This window comes from Hyperoodon ampullatus (assembly GCF_949752795.1).
Source record: "Hyperoodon ampullatus genome assembly, chromosome: 11".
Taxonomy (NCBI): Eukaryota; Metazoa; Chordata; class Mammalia; order Artiodactyla; family Ziphiidae; genus Hyperoodon; species Hyperoodon ampullatus.
In genome coordinates, this window is record NC_136924.1 from 83620875 (window position 1) to 83640404 (window position 19530).

At 35.7% G+C, this 19530-nt stretch overlaps 1 protein-coding gene across 8 annotated transcripts in view; it reads left to right on the top strand.

Moving 5' to 3' along the window:
- SOX5 (SRY-box transcription factor 5) overlaps nucleotides 1-19530 on the top strand; it is a gene marked incomplete at both ends in the record, with an annotated part of 680357 nt that overhangs the window by 373777 nt on the left and 287050 nt on the right. For all 8 annotated transcript variants that reach the window (XM_079714354.1, XM_079714355.1, XM_079714348.1 and 5 more), the window contains one exon: nucleotides 6634-6844. In XM_079714354.1, coding sequence (XP_079570480.1) covers nucleotides 6634-6844 — 211 coding nt within the window. The remainder of the gene's footprint in view (nucleotides 1-6633; nucleotides 6845-19530) is intronic.

Below are 19530 nucleotides of genomic sequence, written 5' to 3' on the forward strand. Positions count from 1 at the left end.
TTGTGTCTGCATTGCAGAGGCCAATGAACCTCTAAGGTTTCTACAGTATTCTTTAAAAATTAGAACTGAGCAGGGTATGGAATATGGAACTCTCCGTAGATCATAGAGCAAAAAATGTACAGTACATATTTGAGTATTATGGAATTTCTACCCATTTTTTGGTGATGATTAAATGATTGTAAGGATTTAGAGCACTAATTTTCAGGGAATTTCTATAATCTCATAAAATGTTGAAATATATAAAATATAATCTTTCCTTAAAAGCTGACTTTGGGTTCCTATGACTACCTTGCAAGTGATCTAGAGTAGGCCGGTACAGCCAAGGCTAACACACAACCCCCTAGGGAGCTTTAAAAAAAAACGCATATACGTAACTTGCTGGTCCCATCCCTAGACAGATTTATGAACCACTCATCTAATATTTGGAATCTCAATTAGTTTACCTTGTAGTCGTTTAAGCACTAAGAATTGTTGATCTTATAAAACTCAGTAAGTTTTACAAATGTGTTATTGGTGGCTTTTTCCAATATAGAAAGGTGAACAGTTGTGATGAGCTCTGTCTATAGATGACTGACAGTAACTCAAGCAAAACTGTCTCTGTCAATTTTTCATTTATTTAAATCAGTGGATCTAAGTATGCATTAGACAGCTCTTTTTAAGGAAAAGTTTAGAAAAGATTTTAAATCCGACAACATTAACACCAACAGTAATCACAACCATAATAGACACCCTTCAGAGATCTGCCTATAAGTGCTGACTTTTGTTTTATAAATCTTGGGAACTGACCATATCCTGTTCCTAGAATATTGAATTCGATCATGTTAATCAAAGAAAGACTCTTAGTGTTCTCTAGTGAGCTTTTTGAGGTGTTGTTTATCCTTCCTCATATGTTTACATCCTGCTTTCAGGAAAATTCCTATTTGAAATTTAACTGGTATGACTTCTCAAAACGGTAACATTCATTTATAAAAGTTAACAATTTGTTCTGCCTTCCATTTCAGATTTATATGTGCATTATCACAAGGTAATTTCTGAGTAAGACGATGATTGCCCTTAGTAATGTACTGTTTTCTTCAGTGTGTTTATTATTCTTTATAATTAAAAGATTGATCTCTGTCTAAATGTTTATCCTAGGAACAGTAAAATTTCAAGTTATTGACATACATGCCTCTATGTTTACCTGAATAAAACATCAATAAAATCTATAGCTTGAGGCTCTTTTTACATATAATAACTGATCATTTTGAAATCATCTAATTGTATATATTAATGAGTTTATAGTCCTTTTTACATTTAGGTCAGAGCTTCTTAACCTGGAATCCAGGGTTTATAGGAGTTCCTAGGGGAGTTCATTGAGGAAGTTCATAGTTGGAACTATGAGAGTAGAAAATGAACTCTCTAAAATTATATGTAAAATTATGTGTGCAATTGCATGAGTGTTTGCCTGTATGCATGTGCATTTGAGTTTTGGAGGGCATCTCTAGCTACATCAGGAGATCTATAATCCAAAAAGAGTAAGCAATAGTGGTTTGAGGTTTCATGCAGAAGTATAATGAAAAATTATTTTAACCAAAAAAACTTTAAAAATAGTTTTTACACAATCATTATGAATTTTTTTTCTATTACTAAATGAAATTTGGCATCTCCTAGCTTGACAGAATAGGTTACAGGTAGTGCAATTTAGTTTCAAAATGGATATTTGTGATAATGTATTTTTATCCAATTTTTAAAGAATTTAAGGAATAACTACATAATATAGCTTTTAAAAATTCAGATATAATTGACATATAACATTATATTAGTTTCAGGTGTACAACATAGTGACTCGCTATTGGTATATATTGCAAAATGATCACCACAGTAAGCCTAATTAACACCCACCGCCTAAGTTACAAATTTTTATTCTGTTGTGATGAGAACTTTTAAGATTTACTCTCTTAGCAACTTTCAGATAGAGATTATAATATTATTAACTATGGTTACCATGCTGGACATTACATCCCAGGATTTATTTTATAACTGGAATTTTGTGCTTTTTGACCACCTTCACCCATTACAACCAAGAACAGCCTGTTGCTGGAAGAAGAACATGACCATGTCAAAACTTGTTTGGCACCAAAGCACTTTCTCTGTGGATCTGTAGTTCATTTTGTGCTGCGTCCATGCAATACCAAAATTAATGAACTTGCATTCATGAGAATTTAGTTAAATATAATCCAAATCTTCTGTACTGTTTCTTCTAAGTTCAAAACTTTATTGAACTAGAAAGAATGCTAGAGATGGCCACACATTCTATAAAGATAGATAAAAAATCATAAACTACTGAGCACCATTATTTTGATTAGCCACTTAGACTTCAAATGTATATGTTTGGTGTATATAACTATTTAAATCTTAAGGTTCATTTGTTTGGAATATAGTATAAACCAATGTGTATTTGGATGGAGAGAGCTTTATAAGCCTACAATACTGCTGCGCTAATTAATTTCGGGACATTTGTATCACTTCTTTAAGAGTTGAACATATTGGGGTGAAAGCCTCTCCTTTTCATACTTAATTATTTAAAAGAAGCATATTTTGTTCACCCATATCACTGATAGATATAGACATAGTTAAAGGTTTTTTTTGGGTTTGTTGTCTTTTTTTTTTTTTTTTTGCGGTACACGGGCCTCTCACTGTTGTGGCCTCTCCCGTTGTGGAGCACAGGCTCTGGACGCACAGGCTCAGCGGCCATGGCTCACGGGCCCAGCCCCTCCATGGCACGTGGGATCCTCCTGGACCGGGGCACGAACCCGTGTCCCCTACATCGGCAGGCAGACTCTCAACCACTGTGCCACCAGGGAAGCCCTGTTTTTTGTCTTTTAAGAGTAGGGTAGTTTTAGCACTGTGGTTGAGAACCAGGGCTCTGAAAGCCAAGAGAATGGAGTTGATTATCTACTTTATATTTTATTAGTCATATGATCTCCGGCATTTATTTCAGTCTGTGTGCCTCAGTTTCTCCATCTCTGAAGTGCAAATCATAATTAGGCTTGCCATGAGAATTAACTGAGTTAATGCACGTATGGCAGTTTAAACAACGCCTGACACAAAATAAATATTCAATAAATATTGTCTGTCATTCTTAGTGATTATAGTCTGATAGACTGACTATTAAATGTAGTGTTTTTACTACCCTGTGTGGATTTAATTTCAGTTTATAGGACCGAAAAATACACATGCTGATGTATTTCTTGAGTCCAGAAGTCAAGAATGAAATGTCATTTGGGCAATAAAAGGAAGATACATATTTGATTGAGTCACATATTATCTCTTTTATTCAAATGAATTAATTCTTCTTAGTCACCAAATTATCTGAAATTTGAATACTAAGGTGTTCATAGCAAAATGCTATCTATAGAATTAATAAGAATCCATTTTTAAAAAGATATTTTGATGAGGATAGATACATGGATACATTAGGCAGACGCCTTCCTTTATCTCATGGTTGCAAAGGTGACAAAGAGGGCAAGGTGAGGTAAAGTTTGTTCAAGAATAACGGACTTCCCTGGCGGTCCAGTGGTTAAGACTCTGCACTTCCACTGCAGGGGGCATGGGTTCAACCCCTGGTTGGGGAACTAAGATCCCACATGCTGTGTGGCATGGCCAAAAAAAAAAAAAAAAAAAAGAATAACGGAGATTATTAACCTCATTCTAAAAGTTTGGAACACACTTTTATCATTAGACTTTAAAAGTTACACATCACAGTTCTGAGAGCTCTTCTGCAAAATACTGAAGCTTGTTCTTAGAGTTCACAAAACTTAATTAAATATATATTGCTGGCCTGGACCACTGATGCATTTGTTAGCGGACTCTTTGAACGTTCAGCTCCCAGGAAAATGAACGGAAATGTGCAGTCATTATTTCAGGGATGGTAAATGCAGTCCCAGGGAAGAAACTGAAAACCATAGGACTTTGTTGACCGAAGACTGTGCCAGCACTACATAACAGGCCATTGGCCATGCAGATGGACAATGGAGCCCCACACTGAAACATCTGTTAACTACATAAAACTGTGAAAAGGATTAACACTGCCAGAGGCTGAAATGTAATCAGACAGGTGAAACAGCGATAAGATAAATATTCCTGCTTGAAATAAAAGTAATGCTAATTAATTTATTTTTATATTGCTGTGGTAACTGAGTTTAGAATTCTTGTGAAATATGTTAAACTCTTCACAATATATCCTTTCTCTTTGCAAGGTGTAGAAAATTACAGAGATGCAAAATGGGATATTATTTTATTTTACTTTAATTTGAAATTTTTTCTGATATTTTAATAGACTTCATTGCATATAATTTGGGTGTCATTCTCTGTACTGATGATGGTACAGAAAAATGTGTGTAATTTTCACTTATGGCAAGTGAAGCTCAGTTGCCAAATTCTTATTTGTAAAGTATATCATCATATAATGTAAAAACAGAGTATAAAATATAAATGTTTAAAGTGAAGTTAAAATTGGGATGTTTCTGTGTTTGACCTTGGAAATAAAGGAGAAGAAAGATCTGTGGAAAATAAATGCAGCAGTTTTGCTGTATTCTGGTTTGCACATTAAACTGAGCTAATGTTTATTATGGGTCATTCATAAAAACATTCCTTAGTTTACTGAATGAATTTGTGATTGCCCCTTTCAGAGGTGTCTGTGTGTGTATGTATCTGTGTTTAAGTGTTTGCTTGTATTTATGTGTCGGTTTTAAATAAATAATTACAAAAGTGTACTTTCACTTAGCCTGCAGGGGCTTATAATTATTACATTATGCATATTGATTTCTAAATTCAAGTACCTTATAAGCTAAGACTCATCTATGAAAGTATTGTCTATAGAGCATTGAATCAAGAAACAGTGATTGTAAGAGGCATATTCTGTTTTTAGGAAATGGAAACCATTTGGGGTTTAGAATTATTTTGAAAATTCTTTTCGCACACATTTTTTACTTTTGCTTTTCCCACATTGACTCGATTCCATCCAACAAACTGATGTTTATACCATAGCTAATGTCCCTGTACTCACTAATGTCCATTGACAAAAATCATATGAACAGGTTATGATTACATTTGTGTTGACACCTCTATTTTTCATATATTTTAAACAATTAGAATGACAGTTTTATCAAGTATTTTTAATCTAGTCAAAAATATTAGCATTATTATTTATTTATTTATTTTGCGGTATGCGGGCCTCTCACTGCTGTGGCCTCTCCCGTTGCGGAGCACAGGCTCTGGACGGGCAGGCTCAGCGGCCATGGCTCATGGGCCCAGCCGCTCCGCAGCATGTGGGATCTTCCCGGACCGGGGCACGAACCTGTGTCCTCTGCATAGGCAGGCGGACTCTCAACCATTGCGCCACCAGGGAAGCCCAGCATTATTTTTTAAAGATTAAATATCAAATCAGTGTGATTTGTCATTTTTCTGGGGTCAACAGATCCTCATTAACATGTCTTAAATAGAGGAAAAATGTGTAAACACGGGTATAAGCTATTATACTGAATATTGAATATGCACATACTCATATATATTTTACTGGAAACTTTTAATGCTGTAGAATTAAGAAATAAACCTGGGGGAGACTACTTCTGCAAAGATGTTAGGATACAGATTAATTTTTAAGAAAAGCTCTGCTTTGTGGCAAGTCAAAGGATTATGGAGGTAAGAGATTATATATTAAGAAAATAAATTTTTCTTTGTCATTTCAATATCATTTCTCTTGAAAAGTTCTGAAAAAACAATTTAGTGCTGCTTATACAAAATATACCCCTGATATTACACACATTGCCGAAGTTCTGGTAGAAATTATGGGGAAAATAATGCCAAAAGGAACACCAGAAGTATGTTTACCTTTTAGAATTATAGAATAAGTTCTTTTCCTACATGTACACAATTATGAAGAGGCAAAGTCTGCAAGAAACTTTATTTTTTATGGCAAATGAGGCTTAAAGTGCAAAACAGCAAAGAGTATCATCAGAAACAGTGCTTCAGATAACAAATGGAATTGGAAATATCTTCTGCATAAGCAGAAGTGAATTTACAGTATACTTCTCTGATATCAGAATAACTTGGGTGGCTGATGTCTTCTTAAAAGCATGAGAGGAAGGTGGAGAACTAAAAGAGGACCCTACTTTAATTAGGATTACCATAAAGAACAGGCAGCTGCTTAAAATTAAAAAGAAAATTAAATATATGGAATGTTATTTGTTTAAACATTATAATATCATGAGAAGGTTTATTACAGATGACCACTACATTTAATGTTCATAGGAAAATCTAAGACTTTCAAACAAAAGCAAAAAATAGACAAAACTCATCAATATAGGCTTTGTAGAAAGGCTATGTTGCCGTTTGAACTCAGTTTAAGGGAGAGAATCTTCTTCTTTTTACTTCTCCTATGAATTGATCTTTGTCTCACTCTAGTGTCAACCTGTAAAGTTAATGTATTCTTTTTTGAAATTTCTTTATTCCTTTTGCTGTTGCAGAGTGACATTTCACTTTTCACTGTTGCAGCTGCATAAGCCATGTAACCAATTAAAATTAAAAAGCTTACTGAATTTTAAACAAATATATATATATATATATATATTTTGCTTTTGCTTTCTCTTTCAGGAAGTTGATGGCAATAAAGTTATGTCTTCATTTGCCCCACACAACTCATCTACCTCACCTCAGAAGGCAGAAGAAGGTGGGCGACAGAGTGGCGAGTCCTTGTCTAGTACAGCCCTGGGGACTCCTGAGCGGCGCAAAGGCAGCTTAGCTGATGTTGTTGACACCTTGAAGCAGAGGAAGATGGAAGAGCTCATCAAAAATGAGCCAGAAGGTAAAGGATGGAAAAGAAAACAAAGTTGTTGCCTATCTCCTGATTTTAATGGTTTGATGTTAACTTCTAGCTCCCTTTTCTGATGCACTCTCAAGGTTAAATTGGAAGAAACCTAATGCAATGAAGATGGATAGTATTTTTTTTTAGAAACATGTTTATACGTCTAACCCCAATTTTATAAATCATTAATTTTTGTTGTGATGTCTTCCTTATTTTCACACGAGTAAGTTGTGGTTGAGTAAAACTTAAAGGTTCAAGAATACAAAGTGGCAGAAGAGCCCAGGACAGTCACCGCCTACCTGCCAGATATCTGCAGTCTAGTTTGTGCTTCCCCCCAAGGGCCATTTTACAACTTTGTTACATTTTATAACCTTTATACATTAATGCATCTTAGAGTGCATAGATAATTCGGTCTATTTTTTGTATAGTCTAAAATTAGTAAGTATGGCTAGAACTATTGTGTATTTGAAAAGTAGTGATTCTCTTACTGTTAGCTCAGTTGAGGTTCCCACTTTTTCAACTTCCAGGATGCCTTTCTTTTAAGATTTCATTTTCTAAATCTCTTTAATAGTTACAGATAGTATCCTACAGGTGATAATGCTCATGGACTAATCTTAAAATGAAAGCAAACAAACTAGTAAAACGATTGATGCAAACTGTATAATTTATGAATAACTGATAGTTATCCTTTATGTTACAGATGTTTACTAACTCCTGTTTAAAACCTATGTCCATCCTAAACACGGATGCCACGTTGCACACAAGAACATGCCTCCTATTTATTTCAGAGTCAGATGGAAAATTAAAACAAACAAACATAAAACAGTGACATAAAAAGACATGCTTTACACCAAAAATATACTGCATTTATACTATTTAACACTATTTATAACTGTTGTTAGGACACTGGTAAATTACATCTGGTGCAAAATACATGTTAACCGGTATTTGGAGTCATGTGGTAATTAAATATTTCTGGGTCTCTACCAGATGCATAGCTGGGACATGGATTTTAGTTAAAATTTATGTAATTCACATGATCTTACAGTTGGAAGGGATTTTGGAAATAATCTAGTCAGCCAAAGACTTTTTGGCTCTAATCTGCATGGAGATAAAAATGGAGTTTTGAGGAGGACCCACACAACCTTTTTCTTTTAATGTGCTGCATTTTTTTCTGATATTAAAAATAGTATTTTCTTACTATAAGAGTTGTTTAAAAAACAGAAAAATTAAAAGGAAGAAGATAAAAATCACCCAGAATCATAGCTTTCTGGTATAACATCTTTATGATAATTTTCTTTTTCTTTATTTTTATATATGCTATTCATTTTGCATGATTAACTTTCTGCATTTAAAGTTATTTTGCATCTTTTATGTTGTGATACAGCATTATTAGCTAAAGTCCATAGTTTATTCAGATTTCTTTAGTTTTCACCGTGTGCTTTCTCTTTTCTAGGATGCCATCACATAACAGATTACATTTAGCTGTTTAGTTCTCATGTCTCCCTGGGCTCCTTTTGGCTGCAACAGTTTCTCAGACTGTTCTTATTTTTGATAACCTTGAAAATTTTGAGGAATACTGTTCAGATATATTGTAGAATGCCACTCTATTAGAATTTGTCTGGTGGTTTTCTCATAATTAAACTGGGATTGTGGGTTTGGGTAGAAAGACCACAGAAACCAAGTACCATTCTTGTCACATCACATCAAAAGTACACACTTACTATGTGATTTGCGAATGTTGATGTCGACCTTGATCACCTGGCTGATAACAGTGCTTGTCGGGTTTCTCCACAGTAAAGCCTCCCTGCCCCCTTTCTGTACCTTACTCTGTGGAAGGAAGGTGCTGTGTACAACCCACATTTAAGGAGTAGGGAACCTTGATCCCCATCCTTCACAGCGAATCATCGAGAAATTTATTTGGATTTATTCTTTATTGGAGATTTATCTCTTCTCTATCATTTACTTATTTAATCACCTATTTATATCAGTATGAACTCATGGATGTTTATTTTATACTTTGAGTTATAATACAATTTTTTATTGCGTTAGTCACATTGTTCCAGCTTTGTTCATTGGAGGCTCCTTCTGTGTCACTTTGACATACCACCGTGATGGTGGTTTTTTTTTTTTTGAGCACTTCTTTACTTTCTGGTACTATAATATACTGCAGATTCATCTTGTATCTTTCCTTCTCCCAGTCCTAGAATAAGCCATTTCTCTAAGAAGCCCTGGTTCCTTTTATTGGAGAATGGTGTTAGAAAGCAAGATCTGGATATGAAGTGTGCTCTTTGCTACTGAGGTGTCATTTCTTTTAGGGCCTTGGTATTCCCTCAGTGTTTCATGTGAGCTTCCTTCCAAGTGGGTGCACAGACTCTTAATTTGGCAGTATATGACAGGCTGAAGCCACATGAATAATTCCTACCAGGAAAAAGGGCAGGAGACAGTGCTTGCCAATTTGCTTAGCAGGAAACATTCAGAGGTACTGGGAATTAGGGGAAAATTATAGCTACACAGGCAGAAGAACAGAGATAGAGCATCCCTGGCAGAAAGAGTTGACACAAAGAAATATCATTATGTATGTGGACATTAGACTGTTTTCATTATTGTATTTCCCACAGTTCTTTTTTTGTACTTTCCTTCCTACAAATATATTAAAAGCTCAGCTCAAGAGTGACTTGTTATTGAGTAATATAAAGATATTGAGAAAATACAGAGATAGTCTTTATGGAAGACTGGCATATAGGTTGAACATGCCAAGCATCTAAAAGCCCGAGTCCCAGAAAGATAGTCTTTGTATGAATACAAAACGACTAAGATGGTGTTATGTTTACATACACAAGATTCCTAGACATGCTTTGAGTACACAGAAATGTAAGTAGACTCACAGTTATTTATTTATTTACTTACTTACAATTGAAGTATAGATGATTTACAATGTGTTAGTTTCTGGTGTATAGCAAAGGGATTCAGTTATGCTTATTTATAGTATTCGTTTCCATTATGGTTTATCACAGGATATTGAATATAGCTCCCTGTGCTATACAGTAGGACCTTGCTGTTTATCTTATTTTATGTATACTAGTTTGTATCTGATAATCCCAGACTCCTAATTACCCCCTCCCACCCCCTTTCCCCTTTGGTAAGTTTGTTTTCTGTATCTATGAGTCTGTTTCTCTTTTGCAAATAAGTTCATTTGTGTCATTTTATAGATTCCACATATAAGTGATGTCCTGTGGTATTTGTCTTTCTCTTTCTGACTGACTTCACTAAATGTGATAATCTCTAGATCCATACATGTTGCCGCAAATGGCATTATTTCATTCTTGTTTATAGCTGAGTAGTATTCCATTGTATATATGTATAATACTGCATCTTCTTTATCCATTTGTCTGTCAGTGGACGTTTAGGTTGCTTCCATGTCTTGGCTATTTTAAATAGCACTGCTATGAACATTGGAGTGCATATATCTTTTCAAATTAGAGTTTTCTCCAGATATATGCCCAGGAGTGGGATTGCTGGACCATACGGCAACTCTATTTTTAGTTTTCTGAGGAACCTCCATCCTGTTTTCCATAGTGGCTGCACCAACTCACATTCCCACCAATGGTGTAGGAGGGTTCCCTTTTCTCCACACCCTCTATAGCATTTATTATTTGTAGACTTTTTAATTATGGCCATTCTGATTGGTGTGAGGTGGTACCTCATGGTAGTTTTGATTTGCATTTCTCTAATATTAGTGATGTTGAGCATCTTTTCATGTGCCTATTGGCCATCTGTATGTCTTCTTTGGAGAAATTAGACTCACTTTTATTGATGAAGAAATTTGCTCTTGTAAGAAGATTTAGTAACTGCAGCTATTGGGAGTAATTATCAAGGAGCAATTTATGTATCTGAGTAAAGTGGTGCTCTTAATCACCAAGAAAAACAATAATAACATGGCAGAAAATTGTATCATAGAAAAGGAATAGAGTGTTAAAGGAAATTTCTTTCTCTTTTTTTTAACTGCAAAAAGAGAAAAAGGGAGAAATATATCTAGGAAGATATGTGAAAGGCTCCACAGCAAGTGGGAAGTTACATTCTAAATATTCTGATTCTTATTATCTGTATTTTCAGATGAGGAAACTGATGTTGAATATGTCAGAGGGTGATTGTTGGGGTCATTATTCAAACTGATTAAAAACTCCACTGATTACAGGGTATGGTTAGACATGAGAATGGACACCAAAACCTGACATTAGCCAAACATCAGGACAGTGACCCTGCATACAGTACAAACAAATGATCTGTAGTTCTGTGATATACTATAACATCAAAAGAATAAAATACCTAGGAATAAATTTAATGAAAAAGTACAAAACATTGTTATAGTTCTGTGATGAGGGCAGTAATATGGGGATGAAGAGAGTCGAGAGAGAGTGAATGGAACTAAATGTTAAGCTGACAGATATCTGCTACGGAAAAATCTTTTCTTCCCTCAAGCTATGTTTTCCTTTGTTTTTCAAAGGCCATTAAAATGAACAGCAGGTTGTGATGAAAATTTCATTAAGCCCCAGCTAAATCATTATGAGGGTGCCATATTCATGCCTTTGCTTCCTCTCATTGGGGGGAATGCAGATTTCAATAGAAAGTCCGTATTATTTCCAACCTTATCCCTGCCAACAGCAAACTAGCAGAAATTCAGAAGTTAGCAGAGAATGGTGTGTCGTACAAAAGGAGGCCACCGAGGTAAAATGGTTAGAAAGAAAATAAGATTTGCATATGGGTCGAAGAAAAAATGGCTCTTTTATTCGAGCTAGCTTATCTTTTCAAGCAATTAATTAAAATATTTTAAAAGTTATAAATAGGAGAAAATATATTTATATTCTTTTGTTTGTATCTTTTTCCTCCATCAGAATTTTTGTCTGTCATTACTTTAAAAGTTCTGGTGCTGAAGATTCTCATCTGTCCAGTGACACTTTAACTGATGTGGAACCTGCCAAAGTTCATAGTAAATTTTCAGTTCGAAATGTCTGACCTATGTAACATATATTTTATATTTGGTAGTAACTATGCTCTATCAGTCGTTTTTTTTAACTATTAGACTTAGGAGTTAAGAATGACGAGGTTTAATATCACAATATGTGATACATTATTCCTATATCAAGGCCTTGAATAAATGATATGTATTCGGTTGGTTGCATATATTAAGTGCATATCATGTGTTAATGATAGTGTTAAGTACTTTATATGAAATAGTTTATTTAATCTTTACATAAACCTCATAACCAGGGCTATTATGTATAGCTATTCCAATTTCAGGAAATGCCATACACATGAACTAAATATTCTGTTTCTTATTATCTCCATTTTCAGATGAGGAAACTGGTGATTAAATATGTCACAGGGTGACTGTTGGGTCATTATTCAAACTGAAGTCAACCTTAAACTAAAATTCATGCCCTTAATCACTACTTACACTGTGTTTCCTAATTAGGAATTTTACCAGTAATAGTTTAATGTTACACATTAACACATGTGTCCCTAATTTCCTTTGAAATATTGAATAAGAAAGTAGTATTCCATAATTTTCTGCTAAAGTAAATTTCTGATTCCTCAATGGTGATCAAATTTCCAGAAAGCTTTAATTGAAAATCAGCTCAGTTTAAACTGTTTGATTTTAAAGTGTTTAAAAAAAAATGCCTTGGAAGATATCTTAAGAAAAACTTGTTTTAGAAGAATGTCTGGGAGCAAATTAGTTTGGCATAATAGAAATTCGGAATTGGAATGAAACGTAGACACATTTTAGCCCTCTCTCCTCATTTCGAGAGAGAGAGAGAGAACTGAGGTAGAGATGTACTTGAGTTCACACAGCAAGTTAGTGTTAAAGCTAGAATGAGAATCCAGTGCACATCGTACAGGTCCAGGTGCCTTTTTTTTGCAGTTCAGTTACGTCATACCTTCTGGTATTCTTTACTCTCTCTGTCTTGATTTTTTTAGAAATAATGTCATCACCCCATCTTAGTTTTAAAGAGTATATCATTGATCATTAAATTAAATCTGAACAAATCTAAGACAAGCAGCTATCTTAATTTAGCTAATAAAGCCAAGCTAGATGGGTATCCACAAATGTCCTGTGTTCTCAAGTTCCAGGTAGCTAGGGATAGTCTATAACTACAGATCAGCCTTTAAATTTAGGGGTCAGATCCAGACTTTGATTTTCATTCAAACCTTAGGCTCAGAACAGTGCAGGTGCAAGTAATTTTTACCTTGATGAGAACTTTATATATCTCATTTAAAATAGAATCCTTTTAGATACAAGATTATAACAGGCTTCATATTTTAACTTTTCTATATTAATGTCTATAGTACTCCTATGTCTCTTTGGAATGACCTTTTCAGCTTATTTATATCTCTTCCTCCTAGAAATACAACAAACAACACCTTTTCTTGATTCCCATCCCCTCTATCTGTAATTCTGTTCCTCATTTCTCCAAGTCCAAGTTGCTAGAAAGAGTTATTTACACTCACTGCACTAACTTTTTCACCGTTTTAAGAACCGTTACTTGCCTCCCTCCATTGTTAGTTACTTAACTGTATTATGACTGTCCATTTATTTGTCAAGTTTCTTCCCCTGTATTAAACGCCTTAAGGGTGAGGATAGTGCACGTACTAAATATTTAAAATATTTGTTGAAAGGACGTTTATACTGCTTCAGTGTTACCCCGTTGCTGTCTTGGAAAAAGGAGAGGAAAGAGACCTTAATAAATACACGACCCTCTTCCAGATGTTATGTGAGCTACCTCATTTAATCCTCAGAAACTCCGAAGCTGGTATTATTTCTTATCTTAAAAATCAAGTTTTAGTAACTTGTTCATGTTCTTGTCATATGGAGGAACTAGAATTAGAACGAACTTCTTTTCCGCCGCAAAACTACTTGGCATTGAACACAAGACCCGACCCTTTAATCCCCTTAACCTTACTTTCCACCATTCTCTAAGGTACATGTTCTCATGCTGTCTTTATTAAAGAAACTGCATGCAGTTCTCTCAACACTCTGTATTTTTAATACTACTCTGCCTTTTCATATGCAGTTTCCTCTGCCTTAAATATCATACCCTGTCTTATCCACCTAATGAATTTATATGCACCTTTTAAGACTCAACGCCTTCTCTGAACACCTTTGTCAGAATTTGGTTTAGTCTACACTGCTAACATAACTCATCTCTGTTAGTTCTGACCACATTACCATCATTGTTTATTTACCTGCTGTCTTCCACAGCTGTAAGCATGTGAACATTGAAATGAGTTCTTGGTTTGATTATCTGTGCCTCTCCGCTTCCTAATAATGAACTTGGTGCATAGTAGGTGATTGTGTTACCTGTGGATGACAGTCCACCCACTAATTGACATTTTTAGCCTTTGCTAACACTCCCCTAAAAATTGAGTAGATTTCATTGCTCGCCTTCTGTTTTTTTGTGTTTTTTTTAAAAAATTATTTATTTATTTATTTATTTATTTATTTTGGGCTGCATTGGGTCCTCGTTACTGCTCACAGGCTTTCTCTAGTTGCGGCGAGCTGGGGCTACTCTTTGTTGTCGTGTGCAGTGGCTTCTCTTGTTGTGGAGCATGGGCTCTAGGCACGCGGGCTTCAGTAGTTGCAGCACACGGGCTCAGTAGTTGTGGCTCGCAAGCTCTACAGCACAGGCTCAGCAGTTATGGCCCACGGGCTTAGTTGCTCCGAGGCATGTGGGATCCTCCTGGACCAGGGATCGAACCTGTGTCCCCTGCATTGGCAGGCAGATTCCCAACCGCTGTGCCACCAGGGAAGTCCCTGCCTTCTGTTTTTACTGCCCTCTTTTCTTCATGTCCTACTCAGTTAACCTCCCTACCTGTTTATCTCATTCATCTTGTCCTCTCCATCCTTTTTGTCATTATTGAATCTTTGAGATCATTACTTTAAATTCTTCCTGTGACTTAGAGGTTAAAGTATTGTCCCGGGTCACAAAGCTAGGCATTAAGATCCAGGATACAAAACTAAAATACACATAAAACAAAAACTTTATATATTTTATGGTCACATTAATCTTTGAAATAACTGTAGTATTGCTAATATATTGGCATTATCTATGAATTTGTGGCCACAGATTACAATTTTCCCCCACTGCTATGGGCAAAGTAAAAAGTGAATTGATCTGTGAATAATTTTCCAGAATTCGATGCTGTAAATGGTTCTTTATTAGTGTTTCATCATAATGGAGACCAGCACTCTTTTCTAGGACAGAGCTGGCATGGGAGAGAGAGTTATTATTTCTTACGATGAGCTCAGGATGCTAGCAGGCTACAGTTGGATCTATCACTCCACCACCCCACCCCGCCCCCCCACAGTTCATCTCCGGAGGCCTATAGTCAAAGAAAAGTAACTGACTCCACTCCTTCCTTGTTCCCTCCAGTCTTTCAGGGACTCTAAGATGTTCCCTCAAGGGGAGAGTTTCCAAACTCAGGATTCAGGAGTTCCTTCAGAGGGCTTATAAATCCTGGAAATTGTATGCAAAATGGGGAAAATATGTATATTTGTGCGTTTTTTGAGACCGAGTTCGTAGTTCTTATCTGACTTTCATATCCATTCATGATGAAAAAGGGTAACTGCTCGGTGAGTCAGGGTTTGAGCTGTAGTCCTGGTTCTGCCACTGATTACTGTGTATAAGATATATATCAATATAGTTTAGTCTCTGATCAATTTTGAAGCATTAACTTATAAGTATTTAGCAATATTTGGGAATGTCATTGTATCTGTTTTGCCGCATTTGAGGGAAGTGCAGCTTTTAAATTTAAATAAGGATTTCTTTGCATAAAACTGAGCATCTACCTTATAATTTATATTATAAAAGACATTATATGTACCTGCCTTTAAATTGCTGTAGTAATTGTGTTAATGTAATAAATATCTGTCCTCTGTTGGCAAATCTAACTGCCCTACTTTCTTCAGAGGGTTGTTGAAGGAAACAAATGAGGTAATGCACATGAAAGTACTTTATAAATTATAACCAACTTGGAATTGTACCAGTTATTGTCATTACCACATCTTGGCTGGTTAGAAACATTGTTACTTTAGGCATACCAGAAACATTATATGGCTCCAGTGATGCTTTCCCAGGATACTTCCATGTACTGAAAAATTCTGGTTCAGACCTGCAAAATTCTGGAAATTTAGGATATGTAATCCACAACAAAAATGACAAACCCAACATTCATAAAAATCCTAGGATAGCTAGTTGTTTTGAAGGTTATTTATATAAATTTCCATAAATAAAATATGGTTAGGCAAGTTTGTACCTGAAGAACTACTTTTCAAAAAGAAAGATTTCTCTATATTGATGCGGATAAAATTGCAAAATGTGACCAGTATGAGACTAGGAGAAGCAATTTAACATTGGGTTTGTGGATTTCTTGTATTCTTATTTCTACAATAAATGTGAATGTGTACTGAAGACAAAGATAATTGAAGGCTCCCTTGACCAAAAATTTCATAATTTTCTAGGATTTTAGCTTTCTCTCATTTGTTCTTCCTTTCCTCCCCTATTTTGATTTCTTTTTCTTTTCATTCCTTTTGTGTGTACATGTGGGTATGTGTGTAGTCCTCCTTTCTGATCCCACATATGCTTGGTTTTATTTAGCATCTATATCTGTCACTGTTCTTCCTTCTTAGAGTATGATGCCCACACCTCCAAAATTGTTACACCATGATGAGTGTACCCCTTGTGTGTGAGATACTGCATTTATTTGTGAAATTTTGTTTCTCCTAGAACTAGACTTTGTCATCATTTACACAATTGGGACTTTTTTCCTGAACTTCTTTAAAAAAATCTTTGCTCACAATTTTATATTACAAGACCCTAAAGGCATAACCTATTACCAAAGTCACCCAGTGTTACTTTACATGAAACAGTTCATTGCTTTTAGTACAGACTTCACAAAAAAAGTTCTCTTTTTGTAAGAACTAATAAAATAATGGAATGAGTTTGGAAAAGTACATATTGTGACAGATCTCAAGACTTCACCCTCAGAGTCACCTACAGACCGGAAACCATCACTGGGTGAAGAAAATATTGGGAGTTTTATTGTCATCAATTTTCTCTCTCACTCTTTCTCTCTCTGTCTCTGCCTGACTGTCTGTCTCTCTCTCTCTTTCTCTTTCTTTCTCTCCAGCAGATACAGCAGGGAATATTGTTCAGTGGATATCACCCTGACACCATGCAGTCAGTATACTACAAATTCTCAGTGGCAAATGCCAAAAAACTTCCTCTTAACTCCATGTATACCATTTCTAGGATTGGGCTGGACACTTTTTAAGTTTATAACTGTACGTTTATGAAACAAAAAAGTGTAAATTCTTGGTCATGAATGATGCTCTCTTAAAACTTAAAAATATGTATGAATATTCTTGTGTAATGTATCTTTTTGATATTTGCTTCTGTCACATCTATTGAAAATAATTCAACTTAGTTGCTTGTACCTTCTGTGGTACTTGTGTTTTCTCCCCCCAAATAATTATGTGTTAATGGACTTTTAATTTCTATTACAAATGTGTTGACATATAGACCCATTAGATTCTCTAAATGGATATAAAGCTTTTTCTCCTTGTTTTAAGATGTATTTTAGGGGTCCTGAAGTAGATATTATAAGCAGTGTATTTTCATCTGTGCTGTGCTACGGCATTATATATAATTATTCTGTGGAAAAGACAGGCCCCTGGTGCATGATATTTGGCCTTGTGAATATCCCTACGGGCATTGAATGTTTGATGTTTGAGTTTACATTATAAATCACAATGCCTGCTCTTTACTTTAAATGTCTGTTGTTGAGCAGCCCTTTAGAATTTAAATTAAACCATATTACATTGACAGATAAGTTGAAATTGAAATTCAAAATTACCCCCTAATTTTACCAACTTTTCAATTATTATTTTATACGGAAATTATGGAGATTGACTTTCCTAAATTCGAAATCCCAAAGCATTCCGTTAAATTAAGAATATTGAAATTCACTTTGAAATTCACTCTTTTTAAAGCCACATTTGATGAGGTGGGAAAAATAAAAACTGAACGGATCAGGGGAAAAGCCTAAAGATACTTTAATTGGCAGAGGTTTGAGTTGCTTTTGTTTAGTTAGTCACCGTCCTTTTGACAAAGTACACGTTGAAGAGGTTTTGTAAGTGCTGTTCCACTGAAGGACAAACAAGGGTACTTTTCAGTTGAGCCCTTTTTCAGTTCTGTTCCTCACACTCCCACCGCTGTTGGAGGCTACTCCTAATGTATTGTGGCTACGTGTTCGTCTATGCAGTCTGTCACTGGAAAATGTCTCTTCTTGTTGAGCCTGCTGGAGTCTAACTTCCAGGCACCCTTTTCCAAGGCACCACTGTATGGAAATCGACACTCATAAAATGATGATAAAGAAAAGAGTTTATTTTTCAAAGGTCAGGACAAGAAGACACCCTCAAATGCTGTAGAACCTATGTCTTTAGGAATAAGTGTTTTAACTTTAGCACAGAGTACACTGAGTCTGAAGCCTTGTAATTTTTCAGCACTAGAGTGAAACGTATTCACGCTCATCTTCGTTTCAAGCGGTATCCGTCACAGCGGTTTATCTTGATGTTGTTGATTTCATTAAGTGTTACAGAAAATTAATTTATATTTTCTCAAAAGGCCTTCTGACTTGGATTGTAAGGGCTCAGGGATTGCCTTTGGGGGATCTTCTTTAGAGTAGGAGGTCCCTGAGCTGAGATCCAGGGCTGTCTGTACAAGAATCCCATTCGGCCAAGATAGCTTACATTTTTCTTTTCAATTAGAACTTGTACTTTTGTTAATAAAATGTAATCATATTTAAGACTATGTCCTTAATGTTCATCCTTCTGTGAACAATCAAGGCGGCATTCTTTTATCAGGTGGCTATTTGTTACACAAGAAGAGTACTATTTGATTCCTGCTTATACGTGAGTTTATCTACCAACAGGACTGTGAAAATCATTGCAAACTTGTCTTTACCCAAATGTTTCTAATATTTCCTAAACCTTTCAGATAAATGAGGTACCCCTGTTTTCCTTGTCCATAACTAAAACCCTCAGGTCCAGACTTTGACTTATAATGCATGGAGCACTTAAAAAACACCCACTGACCCAGACTGGACATGGACATTAGGGGAGGGTGCCAGACCTTCTTGCTGCTCATGTGCCACAGCTTTTGGAGATATCACTTATTCAAGAGTGAAGAGCCAGCCACCTGTTTCTGAGGCCTCTTTTCCCTCACATTAAAGGTTCAGGCCCTTGCGGAATCTTAACACTCTAATCTGGGGAACACACACAGCATTTTTCTGAAGCTGATTTGTCAGACTTGACTAGCTGGAGGATTTTGTGTGTTTGCGCGCGTGTGCACTTTTCACTCAGTTACCCCTGAGGCTTGTCACGACTGTGCATATTAAAATTAATCAGACCTCCTAGGCCCATGTGTCTGTGTGTTTCACATGAAGAAGTGGATATCGAGCAAATGCCCTAATTAAATGGGCCTGCTTGGTTTTGTTCTAGTGGATGCTTGGTCTTTTTTTTTTAATAGGAGTTGCTTAGGGGGAAGTCACGGACAGCACTAGAGTCGGTGGAGAGCTCACTCAGAGTTTCCTTGGCCACCTGCTCCCAGGGTTCTGAGACCTCAAGG